The sequence below is a fragment of the Dipodomys spectabilis genome, unplaced genomic scaffold, assembly GCF_019054845.1.
Source record: "Dipodomys spectabilis isolate Male_0828 unplaced genomic scaffold, ASM1905484v1 ptg000175l, whole genome shotgun sequence".
NCBI classification, from domain to species: domain Eukaryota; kingdom Metazoa; phylum Chordata; class Mammalia; order Rodentia; family Heteromyidae; genus Dipodomys; species Dipodomys spectabilis.
Genome location: NW_024870852.1, coordinates 5,521,919 through 5,535,043, shown reverse-complemented (window position 1 = coordinate 5,535,043; position 13,125 = coordinate 5,521,919). Strand labels below are relative to the sequence as shown.

The window sequence follows — 13,125 nt, the reverse complement described above, 5'->3', positions numbered from 1 at the left end:
CAACTCCTAGAAACATAGTTCTGATAGATATTGCTATGTTGCCTTTCATAGAGGACACTCTAATGTGCATTGACTTAGAATCAAAGTATGAGAACAGCCACCAAATCTTACTTGATTCCATTCTTTAAGGAACACATATTACCCTATCCACTTTGAAAAAGGCTTTTGTTACTAAACTTCAGTGTAACTATTTCATTCTGCACTCTTATGTATTTCAGTATGTTAATTTTGAAAACAGTAGTGTCTTACAGTTTGGGTCCCAGTACCTGATTTAATTCTTGGTATATCAGTCATTATAACAATTAATATAATAATAATATATTACAATAACATAATATAATAACATATACTACTATAATATAATCATATACTACTAATTATAATCAAGTAAGAAATACTGCTGTGGACAAGAAAAGAATCTGGACTAAAGGTTGGCAAGGCAAGATTCACGGACAAGTAGCCTGCAGTAAATGGAGAAGATCAACACATATAGTCAGCACAGGGACAATGCAATGAGGTTGTTCTGCAGTTGTTCAGAGGACCCTTCACTCTGTTTATATTTTCTACAACAGGACACATGCCAGGACATGTGTCTGGACTGAGCACAAAGACCCAGAGAGATTCCTGATAACTCAGGGACAGCTTAGCTTGGGTTCTTGGAAGAGAAAGGTAGAAGCTCAGAGGCCAATGCACATGGATTAGTCTAATGGGTACAGACCAAAAGATCACTCAAGTTATCATTAATTTTGATAGGCAAATGACTCAGGTTTACATACAGCTTGTGGCATCCACCTTAAGAAAGAGATAGAGGGGAAATAAAGCAAAACCAAAAGAAAAAGTTTCTTACTTTAGGATTCAAGTCGAAGAAAGTGTAGTATTTAAATCGTAGCAGTAGTCGCTCATCTTCCTGGATGCCTTGTTCCATAAGAGAGCGTGAGGAATCCAGCCAACTAGAGAATGACACAGTGGGGTTTCAAAGCCAGTCAAGCAGGTTTTTTTTTGTTTGTTTGTGGGTTGGTTGGTTGGTTGTGGGGCTTGAACTCTAGGCCTGGGCTGGACGCTATCCCTGAGCTCTTCAGCTCAAGGCAAGCACTCTACCACTTGAGCCACAGTGCCAATTCCTGTTTTCTGGTGGTTAATTAGAGATAAAAGTCTCATGGACTTTCCTGCCTGAACTGGCTTTGAACCGTGATCCTCAGATCGCCTCCTGAATAGCTAGGATTACAAGCATAAGCCACTGGTGCCTGGCTCATCAGTTCTTATACAAGCCCATTATGTTATGTTATAGATTGCATTATATATGTATATATGTATCCATGTATCCATCCATCCATCCATCCATCCATCCATCCATCTCTATCTGTCTATCTATCCAGCCATCCTCGATCAAAGGCAGAGTAAATGATATCAAAACTAGTAAGCAGGGCTGGGAAGGTGGCTCAGTGGTAGAGCACTTGCCTTGCATGCCCGAGGCCCTGGGTTCGATTCCTCAGCACCACATAAGCAAAAAGAAAAAAGCCAGAAGTGGCGCTGTGGCTCAAGTGGTAGAGTGCTAGCCTTGAGCTGAAGAGCTGAGGGACAGCGCTCAGGCCCAGAGTTCAGGCCCCATGACCGGACCCAAAAACAACAACAACAACAACAAACTAGTAAGCACACAATGATATCTTACATTTTCATCTTGTTTGATAGTTTTTAAGGTGCAATAGAAGAGGGTATAGAATACGTAGAATATATAATTATATCAGGTTAAGATAAAATAGAATAATAATAAATAGAATGTTTTCAGGTCAGGGATACAGATCAGTGGGAGAATGCTCACTTCATACATGCAAGGCTGTGAGTTTGATAATAAGCAAATGAAATCATACATTAAATGGTCATTAGACAACAAGAATATTATGTATTCTTCTTGACACATTGAAATAATCCGCCGAAGGACAGAAGGAACCATAGAATGTTATTATTATGTCAAATATTTTTTTTTGCCTCATTATATAGTTTAGAATGTCTTCAAACTTGAAAGCCTCCTGTTTTGGTCTTCTATGTGCTGGGTTTACAGGTGTGTGCCACAACATCTGGTGTGAGTTCCAAATTTAAGTTTAAATAGTCCCACGTGGCTAATGGATCTTATACTGAATGCTATAATTTTAGAATTCAGGTAATGGTGAAGGGTAGAAACTAAAAGCCAATAACAAAATGATAAAGAGATGGCTGTGGCATAATACCACAGGACAAAAAGTAGCTTGAAGCTCTGTGTTGGTGGCTCACGCCTGTAATCCTAGCTACTCAGGAGACTGAGATCTAAGGATCATGGTTCAAAGCCAGACTGGGCAGGAAGGTCCATGAGACTTTTATGTTCAAATAACCAGCAAAAAGTTGGAAGTAGAGGTATGGCTCAGGTGTTAAGAGTGCTAAACTTGAGTGATAAAGCTAAGAGACAGCACCTTGAGTTCAAGCCCCAGTACTTAAAAAGTACTATGTAGAGTAACTATACGAGTCAGGATGATGAGAAGTTAGTTATACAAAGGTAGAGGTCTTGTCTGTGCCTGCAGCTCCCAGTATTGGGGCGCGCATGTGCATGCACGCGCGCGCGCACACACACACACACACACACACACACACACACAAACACACACACACACACACACACAGAGCTCCATTCAGGTTCTTGCTCCATTCAGGTTCTTTTGGGGAACAAGAATGACTAAGATGTAGCATACATCCTGGCTATAAATCAGCTCTGGTTTTTGCTAACTAAGCATAATCTCCAGGCCTATTAACTTAAAAGAGTTCCTATCTCCGTGGAAACTCTCTATGTCACACAGAAGCAAAATGGAGTCCCATCCTTACCCTGCATTCAGCTTGGCTTTATCAATCAGAGTCCGGGGCTGGTACCTGTCAGCCAGTGCTTCCGGTGACTGAGGAGGCTGGCTGAAGGCCAGGATGTTGCAGTGTTGCTCTGTCAAGGGGCTATCACTGAACCATGTCATGGTGGATGACGCCGGTGTCCCATTGATGGGGTCATAGGTGGGAGTCATGGTCTTACTGTATAAGCCAGGACTTACTGCAAGTAAAGGAACACTCAGATTCGTAGTTATATACTATACATATTAATTAATATTCAGTGTATGGATATGTTAACCAATTTTAGTGCTGGTACTAGGGCTTGAACTAAGGCTTTGTGCTCTTCCTTGGCTTTTTCACTCAAGGCAGACACTCTACCACTTGAGCCATCCTTCCATTTCCATAGAGTAGGACTCTTTATGGGAGGGGGAGTCCATTCCTTGCACTAAAATGAATTTGGACTTTAAAAGTACTATGTAGACTAACCATAGGTGTCAGGCATGAGAAGTTAGTTCTACACAGGTAGAGATCTTGTCTGTGTCTGCAGCTCTTAGAAGTGCAAAGATCTAGAAGTTTCTAAATCTCAATGCAGATAGACGCTGAAGACCATTTCCCTCCTAGCCATGTCAAGTTCTCTAACTTCAGCAGAAGGCTGGACAGCACGGGGGACCTGGCACAAAGCAGCTGCAGGCAGCTCCTTAAGCAAACAGCAGCACCTGCCAATGTTAAGACTTCAGCAGCTAGATTATCTGTCTCTCGTTTGTTTAAAGTACAAAGACCTCTTTTATTCTTCACATTGGAATATACTGTGCAAGAAGAAAGCCACCAGTTTTGCAAGCAAGCTAGAACCTTAATTATTTTGATATAAAAAAGAAAGGGATATGCCTATCCAGAATTTTTTAGCTGACCCCCTCTTAAAGGCCCAATGAAAAATTGAATTCAGGAAAGAGTCACATCAAGACAGAATTATAGCTGGTAGCTGGTGCCTTATGCCTATAATCTTCACTACTCAGGAGGCTGATATCTGAGGATCACTATTTGAAGCCAAGCCTGGGTAGGAAAGTCTGTGAGACTCTTACCTCCAGTAAAAGTCCAAAAAGCCAGAAGTGGAGCTTTGCTGCTTAAGTGGTAGAGTGCTGGACTTGGGGGAAAAAAGCTCAGGGGGTTGGGGGATTTAGTTCAGTGGAAGAGCACTTGGCAAGTGCAAGGCCTTAAGATTGGTCCTCAGCTCTGGAAAAAAAAAAGCTCAGGGCCCTGAGTTAAAGTCCTAGGATCAGGAAAAAAAAAAAAAAAAGAATCACAAAGAGAGAAAAAGAGAAGCAAGTATGTTTGAAAGATCTAACTCATCTGTTTTCTAAATACCACTGTTTTATCCCCAATTCATGGCCAATTTTGCTAAAATTTTGCATTCAGCAGCAACATAAGATATGCAATTAAAATCATGAGTTGTGGAGCCTTTCTGTTGAATATAAGTCTCAAGTAAACTTTTGTGATTTGTAAACCGAACTGGGTATTTCTTGCTTAACTCACTAGTTTTAAAAAAAATGTGTGTGTGTGTGTGTGTGTGTGTGTGTGTGTGTGAGAGAGAGAGAGAGAGAGAGAGAACAAGAGAGAAAAAGAGAGAAAGAGGGACAGAGAGAGGAAGGGAGAGGGAGGGAGATAGAGAGAGAAATTACCTCAAAGCTTAGGTGCTGAGCTTTTGCTCAAGGCTGGAGCTTTATCACTTGAGCCAGAATTCCACTTCTGCTTTTGATGATTATTTGGATAAAAGTGTATCACATACTTTCCTGCCTGGGCTGGCTTTGAACTGTGATTCTCAGATCTCACCTCCTAAATAGCTAGGTATGAGTCACCAGTTCTGCAATCTTCCTTCCTTCCTTCCTTCCTTCCTTCCTTCCTTCCTTCCTTTCTTCTTTTGTCAGTTGTGGGGCTAGAACTCAGGACCTGAGCACTGTCCCTGAACTTCTTTGCGGTCAAAGCTAGGACATAAGAGTAGCACAGGGACTTTCCTGCCTGGGCTGGCTTCAAATCATGATCCTCACATCTCAGCCTCCTGAATAGCTAGGATTACAGGTGTGAGTCACTGATGCCCAGCATTTTGTTATTCTTTTGATGGCCAGAGAGGGTGTCATTTTCCTGTTTGAGTTTTAAGCTACATTCAGAAATCAGAGCAACAACTATTACCTGGTGAACCAGAACTTGTTGAAGAACTCTCCAAGTTTAGAACATCTTCAATAACAGGTTCCTTGTTATTTTTGTCTTTTTTCTTTTTCTTCTTAAAATAGTCCCCAGAAGGCTTTAACAAGGAGAGTTCCTCTGAGCGTCTAATATCTAAAAAACAAACAAACAAAAATAACAAAAACTAAAGAGAGAAGAAAAATAAAGTAGAAGAAAATTTCACAAGATGTTATTTCCCTAGATTAAATAGATGAATCCATAAAAAAGAAGAAGAAAAAGGAAAATTCCTTCTGAGGCCCAGAGTCCCTTTCCTGAGACCTGTTGTCTCAAGAAGTTCCTGAAAGGTAAATGGAAGAAACAATTTGCATCCTTTTTTGAAGAAATAAGGAGAGCAGAGATCCCTATGGAGGCTGGGGCACACAGGGGATGGAGACATAGGTCAAAGTTCAAGGTCAAAGGCTGGCAGGGAAGGGATAGTATAAATAATGCTTCTTCAAGTACTTACTCCCACCTAAACCACTTAGCGTTTTGTTGTTCTAGCGTCATCTGTATAACACCAATTTTTTCTTTCCTTTCCTTCTCTCTCCTTTCCTTTTCTTCTCTCTCTTTTCTTTCTCCCTCTCTTGCTGCTTAAAAATCAAAAACAAAAACAAAAAACAGCAACAAAAAACCCACTAGGCTCACTTCCAAACCCCAAACTTCCATCTAGCCAACCACAAAAGGCTGTCTGTTTTGCTTTGTGGATCATAGGTCCTTCAATTCTTTACCTTCCATATCCCTAAGCAATTTTTGTTGTTGTTGTTGCCAATACTGGGATTTTAACTCAAGGTCTTGGCACTGTCCCTAACTTTCTCTGCTCAAGGCTAGCTAGTGCTCTACCACTTAAGCCACTTTTCCACATTCCAGCTTGTGTGTGTGTGTGTGTGTGTGTGTGTGTGTGTGTGTGTTTAATCAGATATGAGTTTCATGGATTTTTCTGCCAGGGCTGGCTTCAAACTTTGACTTTCAGATCTCAGCCTCCTGACTAGCAAAGATTATAAACATGAGACCCTAGCATCTGGTCCAACAGCTTTTTTACTCTTAGGCCAGACATCTTCATGGCCCCGCTCTCCCTTCTGCCACAGACTTATGGCATTGAGGGCCTCCACTATTCATTTCTCTGCCCCTAGAGCGTGCTCTGACTGCCAGCCACTGCCTGAGCTGCTCCCTGGTCAGGGAATTTGGAAGAGCATAAGATCCTCCTCTGTGGATCTAAACACCTTTGCCCACTAAGAGTGGGAACCCCAGATGCTGTAGTTTCTCCAGTGTGATGTGGCTGGCGAGAGACTATGCTGTTCCTAATCTCACTTTTCCACCCCTTTTTCCTGGCATCAGTCTCCCAAAGAAACCTGACTCCCTATCTCAGGGCTTGCTTCTGGAGAAACCAAACTATGTTAATCTTCTCTTTAGGCAATGTATGAATTTCTGATCAGGTCTGCTGATAACTATTAACAGTACTGAGGGATTCTGATCCTAGGTAAAAGCCAAGGAATGTGGCTGTTTTGTAACTCCTGGGCAGCTTTCCTAGAAGTCCACATACTGACTTCACTCATCCAATCAGGTCACATACTGCTAAGGGCAGAGACAGACTAGCAATGCAGTTTGCCTTTCCCTTTAATCAGCAGATGTCTGATTGTTAGGTCGTAAAACAAACCATTCCAAGGTTGTTGAGGACTAAAGTAATTCCAGTGTAAGAATTAAACATAAAGTTAGGTATGGTGGAAAAATAAGTAAATAAAAAAAAATTCACAAGCTGGGCGCCAGTGGCTCACGCCTGTAATGCTAGCTATTCAGGAGGCTGAGATCTGAGGACTGCAGTTCAAAGCCAGCCTGGGCAGGAAAGTCCGTGAGTCTCTTATCTCCAACTAACTACCAGAAAACCGTAAGTGGCACTGTGGCTCACGTGGTAGAACTCTAGCCTTGAGCTGAAGAGTGCAGGGACAGCTCCCAGGCTCAGAGTTCAACCCCATGACTAACAAAAAAAAAAAAAAAAAAAGGTGTGGTGCTCATATCTGTAATCCTAGCTCTCTGGGAGGCTGAGAGGAGGAGGGTCATAGTTTGAAGACAGCCTGGGGAAAAAGTCTGCAAGACTCTCATATCAACTAATAAAAGAAACAAAAACCTAAAAACTGGGCATGGTGGACCCACAGTGCCTATCATCCATGCTTTGTGCAAAAAGAGGGATGGAACAAGTTTACACTCCCACCAACAATGCAGTAGGGCTCCCTTCTGGCCATATCCCCTCCAGCATCTGTTGTTATTAGAGTTCTTGATTATAGCCATTCTAATTGGGGTGAGGTGGTATCTCAATGTTGTTTTGATTTGCATTTCTTTTATGGCTAGGGAGGTTGAGCATTTCTTCATGTGTCTATTGCCCATTCTTCTTTCCTCTTCAGAGAAGTTTCTCTTTAAGTCTTTAGTCCATTCATTTATTGGGCAGTTGTTTCTTTGAGGATTTGTTGTTGGGGGATTTAATTTTTTGAGTCCCAGGTATATTTTAGATTTGAGACCCTTGTCCGTTGTGTGGTTAGTGAAGATCTTCTCCCAATCCGTGGGTTTTCTATTGATCTTGCTAGCTCTGTCTTTTGCTATGCAGAATCTCTGCAATTTCATGCAATTCCATTTGTCCAACCTTTCTTTGATTTGTTGTGTTTCTGGGTCTCTATTAAGAAAATTTCGGCCTGTACCAAGGAGGCATAGGGTTTCTCCTATTCTATCCTGTAATGTTTTCAAAGTGTCTGCTTTGACTCCAATGTCTTTAGACGAAATGAACCTCAAGATAAGGACACAAATGTTTTTTTTTCTTTCTTGCTATTGTTTCTAACATATTTATAAAGTGACTTTTTTTGTTGTTGTTGCTATGTATGTCCCTCCCCCACAGTATAACCTCTGTTTTCATTGTATTTGATGTTGGTATAATTTGGGGAGGGGAAGGGAAAAAACAAATTGTTTAAATAGGGATACAGGTGGACCCATTGCGACAATGAGATATACAAGATGTATGTCGAAATAACGAATTTTACAACTTTGGTGGTGGGGATGGGGGAGGGTGTAGTTGTGGAGAGGGGAAAGCAGGGATGGTAGGGGAAAAACAAAGGAGGAGGCAACAAAGCTTGAAAAGAAATGTGCTCATTACCTTGCTCATGTAATTGTAACCTCTCTGTACAGTATTTTCACAATAAAAAAAACTTATTTAAAAAAAAAGAAAAAAAAAGAGGGATGGAAGTCTAGGTTGGCCTGAGTAAAAGTGAGATTCACCCCGCCAAAAACAAACCAACCAACCAACCAACCCAACAACATAGCAAAAAGGACTGGAGGTATGGCTTAAGTGATAAGAGTGCCTGCCCAGCAAGTGCAAAGCCCTGCGTTAAAGAATTAAATATAAAATAACAAAACAACAAGAAAAGAACCCTTGTTATCTCCTGTGGCCCAAGATCTGTGCTTGGGAAATTTGTTCTCCCAGGGAAATTCTATTCTGATAAATTTGATTTGGCTTTAGCCTTCAATCGCTCCGATATAAAATCCATGAAGAGAAATATCAAGGAGTGGCTGGCATCATGGTTCACACCTGCAATCTCAGCACTTGGAAGATGGAGGCAGGAGAATTTTGAGTCTAAGCCCAGATTTGACTACATATAATGAGTATACCAGCTGTCTGGACTATATAACAAGATCCTAGAACAGATAGACAGACAAGCAGGTAGGCAGGAAGGCAGGCAGACAGACAGATGGACCAACAGATAGACAGACGGACAGATAGAAATGCTAACAGGAGCCCTTAAAACAACTGCAAGTACCTAAACGGACAAAGAGCCCTGTGTCTACTGCTGTTCATGTAGTTCTGGTCCACTGTGGATGTGGAACAGATCCTTTCATTGAATTGCTTGCTTTGTTTTCAAAGCTTCATTAGAATGCCACTGAAAGCAGGTGTCTTTGTGCTTGTCATTGGCCTGCTGTGCATTGGGACACAATTACAACCATGATGTTTGCAGTGGGAGGCTTCATCCATTGGTTCACTCAACAGTTTTGGGGCAGCTGGTGTGAAACCACACATTGTGTCAAAAGTCAGGATCCAGGATGTCAGGAAATGGGTTCTGCTTCTACCCTATTTCCTGTTCTCAATTCTGGTCATTCTTTTCACCTTTTCTCTATCTCCTCCCTTCAACATTCTATCTTCTTCTTCTTTTTGGGGGGGGATGGGAGTGGGGTCGGTCATGAACTTTGGGCCTGGGTGCTGTCCCTGAGCATTTCAGCTCAAGGCTCTACTTCTTGAGCTACCGTGCCAGTTCCTGTTTTCTGGTGGTTTATTGGAGATAAGAGTCTCATGTACTTTCCTGCTTGGGCTCAGCCTCCTGAGTAGCTAGGACTATAGGTGTGAGCCAGCGGTACCTGGCTTTTTTTTTTTTTTTTTTTTTTTTTTTGTGGCACTAGAGTTTGAACACAGAGCCTGGTGCTTGTTAGTCAGGTGCTCTACCTCTTGAACAATGCTCCAGCCCTTTTAGCTGTAGGTTGTTTTTTTTTTTTTGCATAAGATCTCATTCTTAGGCCTCAGTGTGTTGGATTGCAATCCTATTTACACTTCCTGCATAGGTGGACAGGTATGTACCACCACACACAGCGTTAGATTGGTTTAGGTGGTTTTGTAAACTTTTGGTAGGGCTGGCTGCAAACAGTGAATCTACAGGTCTGAAACATGGTGCTCAGCTCTATGCTATATTCCTTTCTTATGCACATTTATCAGTTACTTTAGCTGTGCCTGCTAGCGTGGGAGCTCCACAAAGGCAGGGACTTCAATGATGTTTACCGCTAAGCCTCTCCACCATTCCCCACACTGCCTGCCACATACGAGGTGCTCAGTAAATACTTGTTGAGTGAGAGAATGAAAGGTTAGGAAGAGGTTATGCAGTGATAATGTCCTGAAATGTTGACTTTGGCCTTTGGTACCAGAGAAGATACATATACAGGTCTAAAAAAGTTTAAAATCAGATCATGGTCTTGGCACAAGATCTTCTCCTTTTATGATGTCTCACAAACAAACGTGTTGTCTTAATGACTGCTGACTGCCATCTTATGGGATACCAACCCATAAAGAATTAGGTTTCCAGTCTCAATCAAATGCACCAGGGACTCGAGGAAACAGAATTATTTACTAGAATTGGGTGGGAACGAGATAATTAAGATGTGGAAACACGGCCATCTCCAAGACAGTAGAGACTCACCAGTCCTTTGGTGATGGAGTCAAAAACCTCCACCTTTCCTTAAAAAAGAATGATAAGAATATATATGGAGAAAATGAATTGAGGGAAAAGTACCAATTTTAATGGCTGTACTTGCAAATGTCTTTTGAAATAGTCTTCAGCTTGTTAGGAATGAATCTATCCTATGCCATTAAGGTTTTATTTGTGCCAGTACTGGGGCTTGAACTCCTGGCCTCACAATCTCCTTTGGCTTTTTTCTTTTTTCGTTGCTCAGGGCTGGCTCTACCACCTGAGCCACACCTCAGCTTTCAGCCAATCAAGATTCATGTGGTTTTGTTCCACTTCACTGGGCTTGGATGTTGTGCCTCCTATTGAAGCAGGCAAAAAGTACAGGTCACTGTCCTGTCTTCCATTGGGGACAGTCTCAGGGGCTCTGGAGCCCTCCGGGGTACTCACTCAGGGCTTTACAGATGTCACCCACAGCCTTGAACACCACGGCAGAGAAGCTGACGCGCAGCCTCACGGTCTTCCCATTGGGCAGGCGGAGGCGTAGCATCTTATGCTGAGGGGTGAAGAGAAGCTTGGCGTCTGCCTGCACGCCACACTTGTCCAGAGTCCAGTGGGTTTTCAGGAGCCAGCAGTTCTTCTGTTCCCACCAAAGAGCAAAGTCTGACCAGTCTTGGGCTATGTCTGGAAAAAGATGGACAACCCACATATCAGATAGAATGCTGCGCATGGAGGGTCTAGGCAGCTCAGAGTCTGTGTTCTGGCATATAAATACTGAACTGAACACAGGTCTTCAGCTACCATCTTCCTGCAGAGATCAAAGCTCAACTGTCCCCAGCTTCTCTCCAGTGTCTCCAAGACAAAGTGGGAGAAACCAAAGTGTGAACCTTATATGTAAGGCAGGAGCCTTACATAACTTTGTGTGTATGCGTGTTTGTGTGTGTGTATGTGTGTTGGTACTAGGGCTTGAACTCAGGGCCTGGGCATTATCCCTTAGCTTTTCCACTGAAGGCTTGTGTTCTATCACTTGAGCCACATCTCTACTCTAAGCTTTTTGTGGTTAATTGGAGATAAGAGCCCCACAGACTTTTCTGCCCAGGCTAGCTTCAAATCTCTAACCTCAGATCTCAGCCTTTTGAGTAGCTAGGATTATAGGTGTGATCTGTTGGCACCTGGCTAGAACATAACTGTTGTTTATGATGAATGTGCAAGTTCTTTTTCCTAAAAATTTCTGTGCCACTGATTTGTTAGGAAATGGAAAGACTTGGAAAAAATTACAGTAAGGGAAGTAAGCAAGCCAGGCCCAAAGAAACATAGGTCCCATGGTTTCCCTTATTTGCAATAACTAGTATATGTCTGAGACAAGCAGAAATGGTCAGATAAATTGATGTTAGGCAAAATGAAAGATAAGGACTCAAATGGTTTTTCTTTCTTGCAATTGTTTCTAACATATTTATAAGATGATTTCTTTGTTGCTTTGTATGTCCCCTCCCCCATGGTATAACCCCTGTTTTCACTGTATTTGATGTTGGTGTAATTTGTGGAGGGGAAGGGAAAAAACAAATTGCTTAAATAGGGATACAGGTGGACCAATTGCAACAATGAGATGTATAAGACGTTATATCAAAAAACGAACTTTACAACTTTGGCGGGGAGGTGGGGGAGATGGGAGGGCAGGGATGGTAGAGGAAAAACAAAGGAAGAGGCAACAATGCTTGATAAGAAATGTACTCATTACCTTGCTCATGTAATTGTAACCCCTCTGTATGGTATTTTCACCAAAAAAAAACTTATTAATTAAAAAAATCCCTGACTTCAGTGGTTGTGCTATGATGATGTTGAGAATGTCCTTGTTCTTAGGATGTATTGACACTGTGATGGCTTTGACTAAAACTTCATTGGGTAATCCTAGCTACTCGGAAGGGTGAGATCTGAGGATCATGGTTCAATTATCTCCTATTAACTACCAAAAAATATCTAGAAAAGGAGCTGTGATTCATGTGGTAAAGCACTAAACTTGAAGTGAAAAATACCATACAGATCCCAAGCCTTGAGTTCAATTTAAAAATAATGATTGGAGAAGAAGGCAAAAGATTGTCAAAACCAAGAGTAAAATATGTCCTAAGAGCTTGGAGATTACCATCTAGGATGCTTAACCAAGAATGCCTCTTTTAGATGACTTTTTCTTGTGATTTTTATTTGTAGGCAAAAAGTATTGACTTAGAGAATAAAAACCTAAGCCAAAGGTCCAAAAGAAGAAAAAGCCTATCTTGTGCATACCTATAAAGCAGGAGTCAGTTGAGGGGATTGAAAAGAGCATAAAGAAGAACTCAGTGCCCGCAGAGTTTGGGATGTCAGACCAGGAGAGCAAAGAAACAGCCCAGAAACCATTGTTACTCTGTGGCCTCATTTCTGTATGTGCAGAATCAAGCGTCGATTCACTAAATCTTAGGATTTTGTCATGACTAGGAAACTAAGCTATGTCCTTACTCAAACTTCTCCATCTCACCTGTCTGATTTCCCAACTTCTTAACTTAGCTCATGTCTTTAGTGCTTTTGGAAATCGTATTAATTTTCCTTAAAGCTTTATTTCTCTAAAACAAATACTCTTAGAGTGTTAAAGGAGATCTGGTGAAGCATTTGGCTTTGTTGAATCCATCTCCTTTCTCTTATAGAAATGTATCCTGACACTGTTGAATGGCAAGAAGCATCAGTGTTCTCACAGAAATTCTGTAAGACTGACATTTCACTTTTCTATGATGCTCAATTCTAGCGATATCTCAGTGGAAGCATGCCTATGGCCTTAGAAGCCAGGAGAGTGGTCACCCTTAGTAACAACAGTAACAAAAATACCCAGCAG

The 13,125-nt window shown here is 41.7% G+C and overlaps 1 protein-coding gene across 1 annotated transcript in view; it reads right to left on the bottom strand.

The window, feature by feature from the left end:
* Nucleotides 1–13,125, bottom strand: part of Fermt1 (FERM domain containing kindlin 1) — a 41,220-nt gene that overhangs the window by 22,432 nt on the left and 5,663 nt on the right. The window contains exons 3-6 of the mRNA XM_042694761.1: nt 10,716–10,949; nt 5,029–5,175; nt 2,851–3,064; nt 848–950 (exon numbers count right to left, since the gene is read on the bottom strand). Coding sequence (XP_042550695.1) covers nt 848–950; nt 2,851–3,064; nt 5,029–5,175; nt 10,716–10,949 — 698 coding nt within the window. The remainder of the gene's footprint in view (nt 1–847; nt 951–2,850; nt 3,065–5,028; nt 5,176–10,715; nt 10,950–13,125) is intronic.